Raw genomic sequence first — 12,395 nt, forward strand, 5'->3', positions numbered from 1 at the left:
AGAGGTTCACAGAACACCACTGGGGTGCTGGCAATGCTCTGTTTTCGATGTAGGTTATGTCTGTATATATGTATATATTCCTCTTTTTTTTTTTTTTGGCCATGCTGTGTGGCATGTGAGATCTTAGTTCCATAACCAGGGATTGAACCTTCGCCCCCTGCAGTAGAAGCGCAGAGTCTTAACCACTGGACCGCCAGGAAAGTCCCTATATTTATATATTCCCTTTATACTGACTCATTTGTAGAGCTTTTAATTTAACAAAGAAATGGAAGAGCTCAAAAATACTAAAAGCCTGTTGTTTGAAAAGACCAATAATATATAAATATTTAGAGTCAAAACAGAAAGTGCAAATAAAGGACAGAAGGAATTAATGGGAGGGACTTCCATGGTGGTCCAGTGGTTAAGACTCTGCACTTCCACTGCAGGGGGCACGGGTTTGATCCCTGGTCGGGGAACTAAGATCCCACATGCTACACGTGGGCAAAAAAAAAAAAAAAAGAAAGAAAGAAAAAAAAAGAAAAAGGAATTAATGGGAGTTATGACTCAGATAAAATACAGATTTTTTTTTTGCCTGAAAGAATACTATGAATACCTTCCTGTCATTAAATTTGAAATACTAGATTTACCCTCTTGAAAACATGTTGACTTCAGAAAATATAGCAAGTGAATTTATAAGTAAGCAACAAGACAAAAATGTCCATTACCACCCCACTTTTCAATTTTGTATTGCAGAGTTGAGCCAATGCATTGAAATAAGAATAAGGTAACATTAGAAAATAGGGCAGAAAATTTTCATCAGTATCGTTATCAACACGAAAAAAGAGATTCAAGGCATTACTTATTTAAAAGAGAAGATGCTCCCCCAGAAACCCCAAAGCAGATTTTTACATACACAGTTTGCTAGAAATGCCCCATATACATAAGCTCATTTCTTAGTACTAATTCAATCACTAGCAATGGGAACTCGAACCACATGACTGACTAAGACCAACCGGGACTTACTAATAAACTGGGATATAGGTCACCATGCCATAGGGATATATAATTAAACAAAATGGAGATTCTGTTAGCAAAGAACAAAGTGTTCATGTATGTCAGGGAAGCAAGTAACGGTGCTGTTACAATATATCAATATTAGAAGGTGAGTGCAGGTGTTGGCAAACATTTTCTGCAAAGAGAACAGACACAGATTTTCAAATTTGCAGGCCAAAATGTCTCTGTCACGACTATATTCTGCCTTTGCTGTGCGAAAGCATCAGAGACGATACAAAACAGATTGAAATTGCTGGTTTAGTCTCTCAGTCTGTAATCAACTCCTTGATTAAAAGCTAAAAGCCCAGGATAAACAACAAGGCCCTACTGTATAGCACAGGGATGTTCAATATCCTGTGATAAATCATAATGGAAAAGAATACGAAAAGGAATGTACATATATGTATAACTGAATCACTTTGCTGTACAGTAGAAATTAACACAACATTGTAAATCAACTATACTTCAATAAAATGTATTAAAAAAGAAAAAAACCCCACACAAAAAAGCTGAAAACCAGATGGTCTCGAAATACTGCCCTGGGCTGTACCGTCTTCCCTCCCAGCAGCCGAAGTTGGAACCTCAACCCAAAAACTACTGCCAGGGGTCCTCGGCGTCCAAAGCCTCAACCCTCACAGCCTCTCTGTACCACAGACACTGACTACACACTTCCTTATTAATCTGAAATCTGGGCCAGACACCCTCATATGATGACCATCCAGCCAGGCCCCAACACCACTGAGCCCCAAATTAAATCGCCAGCCTGAACCCGACACTGCGATCATCGTCAATGCCACACGTAAGCCCTGCAAGCTGAGTGATCTGCAGAACCGCAAGCCCTGACAGCTGGAAGAGCAATGATCTCTACAGAAGCTAATCGTACTGACTCCCAGGACACTCCCCAACATAAACCATAGACAAAACCCGCGTCCGGTTCCCTTCAAGTACCTCAAAGCTGGTACTCTCCTGGTTCGCGTTAAATACATCCACCTCCGCACTTCTACCCTCCCCCTCTGCCATCCGGCAAAAATCTCATGGGTCCAGATTGCACCAAGTCCACGCGTCACCCTTGGGCGAAACAAAAGCACCACTGTGACACACACACAAAAAAATCCAGGGACAAAACCACACACTAACCTGATTTCCCCAACCTACAAGGAGCCTAAACGTCGTACTTCTGTGAACTGCTTTGACGTCTAGACCTGTCCGGCTCCGTCTACGGCAGCCGAAGTGGATATGCGGTGTTTGAGGAAACGAGACGACCGGATTTCCGGGATTTCCTAGAGAGGCAATATGTCCGCGCCCAGCTCTCCGCGGCCCCAGGGGGAGGCCATGTTGGGACACCTGACGTACAGAAAGCCAAGGGGCGGGTTTGGGTACCAGGGATGGCCGGGAAGGTGAGAAGCCAGTGAAATTATCTAATTTCCTGTTACTCCGACTCCTGCAGAAAATAGGTAAATTTTCAGTCTCAAGCTTCGCGAGGCAAAAATGATGCAAGGCTAAGTTGCTTTCAGCAGGCTAGGCAGACAAGTAATACGGCCGCGGCGTGTATTATCTACTTTGTATTAAAAAAAAAAAAAAGTTTCCAAACGGACAAGTATGAGTTGTTGGCATGGCAGCGGAGAACGCACTCCTAGAAAGGGAAAAGATAATAACCTCCGGTAAACGGACGCCACGGAAAGCTTCTGACCGGAAAATAGTTTGTAGAAAGTTGTTTTTAATAACAGAAAAAGGGCTTCCCTGGTGGCGCAGTGGTTGAGAGTCCGCCTGCCGATGCAGGGGACGCGGGTTCGTGCCCCGGTCTGGGAAGATCACACATGCCGCGGAGCGGCTGGGCCCGTGAGCCATGGCCGCTGAGCCTGCGCGTCCAGAGCCTGTGCTCCGCAACGGGAGAGGCCACAACAGTGAGAGGCCCACGTACCGCAAAAAAGAAAAAAAAAACAAAACAGAAAAAGATTCCCAGAAGCTGGTACAGTACAGGGCTGGCTAGTAACGAGAGAAAAGAGCGGCTGGGGCTAATCTAAGTTGTGATGGGGGGCGGCGGGGGCGGGAGGCACTTAGGAAAAGGCCACTAGCAGTGAGGCCATTCAAGGTCTCTAGTCGCTGGGAAAAGCACAACCTGCGGGTGGTGATGAGGACAGTAATCCAAGATTTAGGGCAAAGAACGTCAAAATTAGGTGTGCATAAGGCCATAGTTAAAAATGCAGTCCTGGATTCCAGCCTTATTAGGAGGTCGGGGACTTGGCTGGGAAATTTGCAATAAGTTTCTCAGAGAATCTGAGGCAGAAAGCCTGTCATATACAATCATTAGAAAGAGTCCTGGAATGTTCTCTGGTTACCAATATTGTGATGGGTGACTCCCCTCAGTACTTCAGTCTTGGCTCAAATTATATAGAGAAAAGCTTGGGGGGAGGGCCTCCCCCATTATTACCAATACATTACTATAAATTACCATTACTAGGCTCTATTTTTCTTCATAGGACTTATCACTTACTGACATATAATCCATTGACTCTCTCCCTCATATTATAAGGTCCTTAAAGGCTGTTCCCTTGCCTCTGTTGTTCATTGATGTATCTTCAGTATGGAATACAGCATCTCACACAGTGTTGGTGCTTTAAAATACATCTGAAGGAGGGAACTACCCAATAATCCAGCGTTTCAGATTGAATTCTGAGCCGGCCACAACATGGCAAATTTCCATTTCCTTTCCTATTAACAAGACCCAACTATTTATAACTAGAATAGTTAGGATAAATACAGGATAGTTAGGAGATTAAGGAAAAGTACTCTGGCTAGTGAGAGGCCAAGAGCCCCACTCCCAGAAGAGGGAGAAAGAATAATGAAAACACATCTCAATTCAGCAGGTAACAGTGCAGCTGGAATTTTTTTAATGGTGGCAGCTCTCCAGAATGATAGTCCTGTGGACAAAGGTTCTTCTCCACAACATCCTTTAAGAATGACACCTCCCGGGCTTCCCTGGTGGCGCAGTGGTTGAGAGTCCGCCCGGTCCGGGAAGATCCCACATGGCGCGGAGCGGCTAGGCCCGTGAGCCATGGCCGCTGAGCCTGCGCGTCCGGAGCCTGTGTTCCGCAATGGGAGAGGCCACAATAGTGAGAGGCCCGCATACCGCAAAAAAAAAAAAAAAAAAAAGTCACCTCCCATCTCCTATTTTCTCCTCCATACTTAGAGACTAAGATTCCTATCCTTTGTATTCTGAGGATACTTTTTCCTTTTTTGCTTTGCCCAGTTTATATTGTTATTGGGTCTCTAATCACATACAATTTGGGGAAGACAGCTGTGTTCTTTAGGACTGCCTTCCAATGGCTCATTCCCTTCAATGACAGAACACTCTGATTAGTCCACTAGCTCATTCATTCACTTTCCAAATCAATAGATAATTGGTTTTTATTTTTCTGTGCTGGGAAATATAAAATCATGTAAACCAGGGCTCTCCAGTATAACTTTCTAGGATGATGGAAATGATGACAGATTTCTCAGTATATACTTTTCGGCCACATAGTCAGCCACAAAGTTTTGCTCATTGTCTGTGCTGTCCAATGTGGTACCCACTAGTCACATTGTGACCACCTGAAATGTGGTTTAGTGCAACTGAGGAACAGACTGTTGTTAAAACTTTAACATTTAAATAGCAAAATCAAGGGATTTTTAAGCTACTGGGGGGATAAGACTTGGGCATTAAAAAAATAACTTGTATCCTGAAGTGCTTAAAGTCCATTAAGAGTAGCCCTTGCCATCCCTCAAAATAATATACAACTTAAACAAGAAATTATCATAACCCCTTGAACCAATACTCCATATCTGCTAAGGACTGAATGTTTATGCCTCCCAAAATTCATATTTGGAGGCCTAATCCAAAATATGATGGTATTCAAAGGGGAAATGTGGGGGGGTGGGAGGGATAAATCAGGAGCTTGGGATGAACATACACACACTACTATAAATAAGATAGATAACCAACAAGGACCTATTGTATAGCACAGGGAACTCTACTCAATATTCTGTGACAACTTATAGAAGAAAAGAATCTAAAAAAGAATGAATATATGTATATGTATAACTGAATCACTTTGCTGTACACCTGAAACTAACACAGCATTGTAAATCAACTATACTCCAATAAAATTAAAATATTAAAAACAAAACCCAAAATATGATGGTATTAAGAAGTGGGGCCTTTGAGAGGTGACTGGTTCAAGAGGGTGGAGCCCTCATGACTGGATTAGTGCCTTTATAAAAGACATCCCAGACAGCTCCTTTGCCCTTTCCCCTATGTGAGGATACAGTGGGATGACTGTCTTCTATGAACCAGGAACCCTCATTAGATACCGAATCTGCTGGCACCTTAATCTGGGACTTTGTAGCTTCCAGAACTGTGAGAAATAAATTTCTGTTTTTTTTAAGCTACCCAGGCTATGGTATTCTCTTATAGTAACCAGAAGGGACTAAGAAAATGTCTATTTCACCTTGTGTACCTATTTACATCCTCTTACTAGATTACCTGGTGTGTAAAGGTACCACTTAAAGATAATCCAGTTACCTCAAAGCTCTCTCCAGGAGACCATGGGCTTTTTCGGGTTTGGTCACCACTGTATCCTCAGCTCCTAGAACAGGACCCAGTAAAAAGGAAGTATTCGACAAATAGTAAATGAACAAAATGACTCAATCTGAGACTCAATCAAACTGGCTCAATCTATTTCCACAATGTAAATTTCTCAGAGTTTAAGATAGACATCCCAGTTTTCAATTAATGCTTCACCTTGGCCTTCCAGAAACTGAATTGATATATACACGCCCAGTATCCCACCAATCCAATATTAGCCCTGTTGTGTTTTTTTTTTTCATAGCAACCTTCCACATACAAATTATATGTTTAAAAACTTCAACTATTTTCTTCACTTAGTTGAACTCAGCCTTCTTTCATTCATTCGACTGACACAACAGAGCAATTGATGTGTATGTGTTTGGGTTAACATCAGATTATGTCTCTGTATCAATGCATGTATCTAATTGGATGAGTACATCATGCGTTCCCAGTCTCAGCATTTATACAATTTCTCTCAGTATATACTTTTTCAGCCACCATATAAGCTAAAATTTTTTGCTCAATAATTTATATCTTTTTCACATAGTATGTCTCTGAGTTTTTTTTCTACTGGTTTTCTGTGACATAAAATAAGATGTAATTGACCACTGAAGGCACAACTACATTCAATGCATTCATAAGGGTTCTCTCCTGTGCAAAACCTCTGTTATCTCCTGTGGGTGCACATCTGGCCACAGGTTGTCCCACTATGACTACATTCCTATTTGCTAGGAGTTCACTTATGTTTACTGATGTCTGAGGGGCCACTGAAGGCACCTGCATAGTCACTGAATTTACAGGGGTTTTCTCCTGCATAACATCACTAGTCTGTGAGGAGCTGTGACTCTCTGAGGGATGATTTTCCACCTTGGCTGAATCTCCACGTTTCTCTCTTGTGTGTATTATCTTATGTTTAACAAGGCAAGACATGTAGGCAAAAGCTTTCCCACACTCATTGCAGATATAGGGTCTCTCTCCTGTATGAGTTCTTTGATGAACAATGAGCTTTTGCTTTGTAGTGAAGGCTTTCCCACATTCACTGCATTCAAAGGGTTTCTCTCCTGTGTGAATTCTTTGATGTTTAATGAGACCCGACTTCTGGGAACAGGATTTTCCACATTCATTGCACACAAAAGGAGTCTTTCCTGTGTGAAATCTCTGATGTGCAATGAGGCAAGTCTTCTGGATGAAGCCTTTTCCACATTCATTGCATATGTAAGGTTTCTCGCCTGTGTGAATTCGCTGATGTACAATGAGATTTCCCTTCTGGATGAAGCCTTTCCCACAGTCACTGCATATATACGGTTTCTCTCCGGTATGGGTTTTCTGATGTATATTGAGCCGTGATTTCTTGAGGAAGGCTTTGCCACATTCAGTGCATTCATAAGGTTTCTCTCCTGTATGTGTTCTCTGATGTTCAGTGAGCATGAACTTTCTAGAGAATGCTTTCCCACACATGTTACATCGATGGGGCTTCTCTCCTGTATGAATTATCTGGTGATCAGTGAGCCAAGACTTTTTGATGAAAGCTTTCCCACATTCACCACATACATGAGGCTTCTCTATTTTTTGGGTTTTCTGATGCTTGCTGAATTGGGTCTTAGAGCTGATGGGTTTTTGGCTTTCGGGAGATTTAATTTCAGTATGAAATTGTTCATCGTCAGCATGGAGATAGGATTTCCCATCGCCAGTAAACTCAGCAGGGATCTTTATTTCATAGCTCCTGCTCTGGGGAAGTAAAGTTAAATCTGATTTCATACTTTTTCCATGTAAGTCAAACACATCATGATTTTGCCTGAACAGAAAATGAGTTCTGCTCTGATGAACAAAATATTCCAGTGGGTTCTGTTCATGCCATTGTTCTAGTCTCTTCTCCATGCTCTCATTTTGTAAGTGCTCCAGCAGGTGATCATCAACTTTCCAGATTTCTAGGAAAGAGAAGAACAATGAATTTCTTAAAAATACCTTGATGCAGGGCTTCCCTGGTAGTGCAGTGGTTAAGAATCCTCCTGCCAACGCAGGGGACACAGGTTCAATTCCTGATCCGGGAAGATCCCATACGCCGCGGAGCAGCTAAGCCCATGCGCCACAACTACCAAGCCTGCGCTCTGGAACCTGCGAGCCACAACTACTGAGCCCACGGGCCACAACTGCTGAAGGCTGTGCACCTATAGCCCATGCTCTGCAGCAAGAGAAGACACTGTAAATGAACAAAAACCAAATATAAGAAGCCCTCACACTGCAATGAAGAGTAGCCCCCGCTAGCCGCAACTAGAGAAAGCCCACACACAGCAACGAAGACCCAACACAGCCAAAAATTAATTAATTAATTAATTTAAAAAAAAAACCTTGATGCGAGAAGTCGTTTTAGTGATGTTCCTATTATATAAGTGTAAATAAAATTCCATGTTTAATGTTCCCTGCACATTGGAACAAACAATACAAACCAACCAAAAGGTAAACGTAGTTTGTGTAAAACACAGGGTTGGACAATTCAAAATGAATAAATATAGATTTGAATACTTTCTAAATACTAACCTTGCAAAACATGGAGAGATTGTAAAATACAAGCAATTTCCTGTGAGCAGGAGACCACAGGTTGCAGGGCCACCTCATCCAAACTGGGGAGGGATGGACTCATTCATTCCACAGATCCTTACTGATCACCTCTGTGTACCAGGAACAGTGCTAGTGTTGGGGATTCACAAACGTATTCCTCGTGTTCACGGAGCCCATACTATAGGTGGGTAAAACCACTTTACAGGGCAAAGATAGACACAAGGAAAACAGCTGCAGGTTGGAAAACCTGGTGGGAAGGAGCAATGGAGAGGGAGAGAGGTGGAGGAAACCAGGGCTCATTTTGGAGGGAGACAGGCCTCCCCATGGATCCATTGTTGTGGTCTCCATGAGGGGAATGAAGAAAATGACACAGCACAGAACTCCAAGCACATCTAACTTACAATCTCCAAAACAGAACTGGTTTCCCAGGCTAGGTCTCCTCCACCTCCGGCACAGTCACTGCCAACTCCACTCTTCTCCTTCACCACGACAAAACTCCTCAGCATTTGTTTCTCTCGCTCACACACAATATCTAGCACAATGATCAATCCTGCCTGACCTCCTTTAAGATACACCCAGAATGGGACAGGCACCCACTCCTTCCACCCTCACGAAGCCAATCACTCTCTCTCACACCACAGCTGTAGCCTCCTCCCTGGCTTTCTTGTCCCTCCCCTGCCAGTGCCTGTCTATTTTCTACACATTAGCCAAACGGAACCTTTTAGCACCAATTATATCACATCAAGCCTCCTCTACTCAAAACTCCCTAATCTTTTCTCATCTCATTATGAATAAAATCAAGGTCTTGACATAGACAACAAACTATGGTTACCAAAGGGGAAAGGTGGGGGGAAGGGATAAACTAGGAATTTGGGAGTAACATATACACACTACGACATATAAAATAGATAAACAACAAGGACCTACTGTACAGCACAGGGAACGATAGTCAATATTTTGTAATAACCTATAAAGGAAAAGAATCTGAAAAAGAATATAGATAGATCGACAGATAGCTGAATTGCTTTGCTGTACACCTGAAACAAACATAACATTGTAAATCAACTATACTCCAATAAAAAATAAATTAATTTGTTAAAAAATCAAGGTCTTGATGTATCCTTGAAAGGCCCTTACGTGACCTGCTCCCCAGCCCCCAGCCTCTACCCCACTGACCCTATGTCTCCAGTCATGCTCTCTATGTTCCATCCAAACAGGCTTCCGAAAGTTCTTCAGACATGCTCTTGCTTCAAGCCTTTGAAATTTCCAGGTTTATTTTGGAACACTCCTCACCCAGGGAAACTACTGCTTGCATCCCTCATCGACCTGCTCAACTCACCTTAACAAACAAAATTTTAGGGAGGGATGGATTGGGAGTCTGGGATTAGCAGATGCAAACTATTACATATAGAATGGATAAACCACAAGATCCTACCGTATAGCACAGGGAACTATATTCAATATCCTGTGATAGGGACTTCCCTGATGGCGCAGTGGTTAAGAATCCGCCTGCCAATGCAGGGGACACGGGTTCGAGCCCTGGTCCGGGAAGACCCCCACATGCCACGGACCAACTAAGCCTGTAAGCCACAACTACTGAGCCTGCGCTCTAGAGCCCGCGAGACACAACTACTGAAGCCTGCGCGCCTAGAGCCCGAGCTCCTCAACAAGAGAAGCCACTGCAATGAGAAGCCTGTGCACTGCAATGAAGAGTAGCCCCTGCTCGCTGCAATAGAGAAAGCCCGCGTACAGCAACCAAAACCCAGCACAGCCAAAAATAAAAATTAAAATTAAAAAATTAAATAAATTAATAAAAAAAGAAATTAATACAAATCAACCATACTTCAATTTAAAAAAAAAAATCAAGACTTCTTATTCCTAAAGCACAGGGCCAAGTCCAAGCACTCATGATGTAGTCATGCTGCTTTACATCCCTGAAAGTAATTTTGACCCCAAAACCTTAACATCAACCATCATCTGTTTTTTCCGCTCAGCCCATATTTATTTAAATGTCAACTCTCATTTGCCCTCTATAAGCAGCATATCCAGAATCCAACCAACACTCACCCCTCCACCCATGCTGCAGTCAACCATTCTCCCTGTCACCATGTTTTTTGCAATAGCCTGCTACAAGGCTTTCCTGCTTGCCCCCTGCCCGCTATGGTCTGCTTTCTACACAGAAGCCAAAGGGATTTCTTGAAAAATGTAAATTATTTCATGTCATTCCAGTACTCAAGAACTCCTCCTGTTTTCTCATCTTATTAGGAATAAAATCTCGATTTCTTGAAATTGAGTACATGACCAACCTTATCCACCACCCCCCGCTCCTGCCTGTCCCCACTGCTACTGCCTCTTCGGCTTATTCCCATCACGTTCCTGAAAGCACACTCTGCTCTGTCCACATGGGCTCCTTAATGTCTCTTAAACTCATTCGTGGCGTGACCTTTTAAGTTTGCTAGCCGCTGTACTTGGAAAACTCCTAACCCGGCAGCCTACTAACTTCCCGCATTTCTTGGCTCAGAGGCACCTTACCTGAGAGGTGTTCCCTGCCTAAAAGAGGAGCCCCAGCATCTACTCTTCCATAATGCTGACTAAAGTTTTATCACAGCACTTTTCACTCCCTAGGTATATTATTTGTTTATTGTTATCAATTCCTTACCTCCTTTCTCATAGACTAAAAACTCGTGATCATTTGTATACTTTTTTCCACTGTTCTTACCTTCCAGCATGCACTAGGCAATCAGAAAATACAGAGGAATGAAAAAAAGAAAAGAAAAAAGATTTTGAAAAATAGAGGAATGAATCAAAGAAGCAATTACATGTATGGAACACATTGGGAGAATTTAGGAAAGAAGATGGAAATCTATCTCTTTCTGAGCAAGATGATATCATATCATGGAGATCATGGAAAGAAGAATTTTAACTGCCAGAAAATGTGGTTAGTGGAGACTAAATGTCATCAGGATCCAGTGGGAAGAAAAATGAAAATTTTAGGGAAATGAAGACAATAGTAATGTCAACAATCAACGAGAAGAAAGTTCAAAATCAGTAAATACACAAAGGAATTAATAATTCAAAGTAGGCAAGAGTTATGATTGTGTTGAGGTTGGAACTGAGAACACAGGATGTTAAAATAACATTTCTAGTTAAAAATTCATCATGGGGCTTCCCTGGTGGCGCAGTGGTTGAGAGTCCGCCTGCCGATGCAGGGGACGCGGGTTCGTGCCCCGGTCCGGGAGGATCCCACATGCCGCGGAGCGGCTGGGCCGCTGAGCCTGCGCGTCCGGAGCCTGTGCTCCGCAACGGGAGAGGCCACAACAGTGAGAGGCCCGCGTACCACAAAAAAAAAAAAAAAAAAAAAAAATTCATCATGAGCAGCAGACCCCTTAACAGAAGAGAGCTCTGCTGGTGGGGAACATGTGAGGTAATGCCTGAATGGCCAGGATGGAGGATGCACAGGAATAAGGGAGAACCTAAACCTCTAGGGTTTCCTGGGAGGGAAGATTATCTTAGGTCCTTGCAGCTACTGGAAACTCAGGAGAGCTGCCATTGAGATGAGTAAATTATATAGAAGCCAAGTCTGTGGTGGAGAACATGGGGGAGAGATCAATTTGGGAGTCTTCTCCAGGGAACCGAAGGAGTTTATTAGCTTGTTAGAATGAAGAAAACTTGGAAGGTTAGGAGATCATTGAGTAAAATGGAAAACAAAACCTTTGGAAAACCTCAGAGCGGGGACAAGGCACAGTGAAGACCAGTTTACTTTGGGGCTCGGCATCCAAGATGGGGTGGATGTGAGGAAGGAAATCAACATTACCAGTGGGGCAGAAAGGTGCAGTAACCAGAAGACATTGAGGAATTCAAAAGTTTTCTCTTTGGAGAGAGGCCTTGGAAGGTGGAATTTCATAGAAAAGGAGGTGGAAGTGTATGAAGAAGAAGGAAAAGATATGAGAATCCGGGGACTTCCCTGGTGGTGCATTGGTTAAGGATCCGCCTGCCAATGCAGGGAACACGGGTTCGAGCCCCAGTCCGAGAAGATCCCACATGCCACAGAGCAACTAAGACCGTGCGCCACAACTACTGAGCCTGTGCTCTAGAGCCCGCGAACCACAACTACTGAGTCTGTGTGCCACAACTACTGAAGCCCACGTGCCTAGAGCCCGTGCTCCGCAACAAGAGAAGCTGAATGAGAAGCACATGC

At 43.2% G+C, this 12,395-nt stretch overlaps 2 protein-coding genes across 14 annotated transcripts in view; both read right to left on the bottom strand.

Annotated features, from left to right (window-relative positions):
* The window catches only part of LOC132509782 (zinc finger protein 350-like), a 59,486-nt gene that overhangs the window by 8,087 nt on the left and 39,004 nt on the right, over window positions 1–12,395 (bottom strand). For 7 of the 10 annotated variants that reach the window (XM_060131239.1, XM_060131238.1, XM_060131237.1 and 4 more), the window contains exon 1: window positions 2,170–2,255. The gene's annotated coding sequence lies outside the window, so the exon portion shown is untranslated. Of the gene's footprint in view, window positions 1–2,169; window positions 2,256–5,593; window positions 5,658–7,603; window positions 7,862–12,395 lie in introns of those variants that run through there. The other 3 variants (XM_060131240.1, XM_060131241.1, XM_060131242.1) reach the window with 3 other exon arrangements.
* Window positions 5,732–12,395, bottom strand: part of ZNF350 (zinc finger protein 350) — a 40,099-nt gene continuing 33,435 nt past the window's right edge. For all 4 annotated transcript variants that reach the window (XM_060131230.1, XM_060131227.1, XM_060131228.1 and 1 more), the window contains one exon: window positions 5,732–7,566. In XM_060131230.1, the coding sequence (XP_059987213.1) occupies window positions 6,206–7,566 (1,361 nt within the window). In that variant the 3' untranslated portion in view covers window positions 5,732–6,205. The remainder of the gene's footprint in view (window positions 7,567–12,395) is intronic.

This window comes from Lagenorhynchus albirostris, chromosome 19, assembly GCF_949774975.1.
Source record: "Lagenorhynchus albirostris chromosome 19, mLagAlb1.1, whole genome shotgun sequence".
NCBI classification, from domain to species: Eukaryota; Metazoa; Chordata; class Mammalia; order Artiodactyla; family Delphinidae; genus Lagenorhynchus; species Lagenorhynchus albirostris.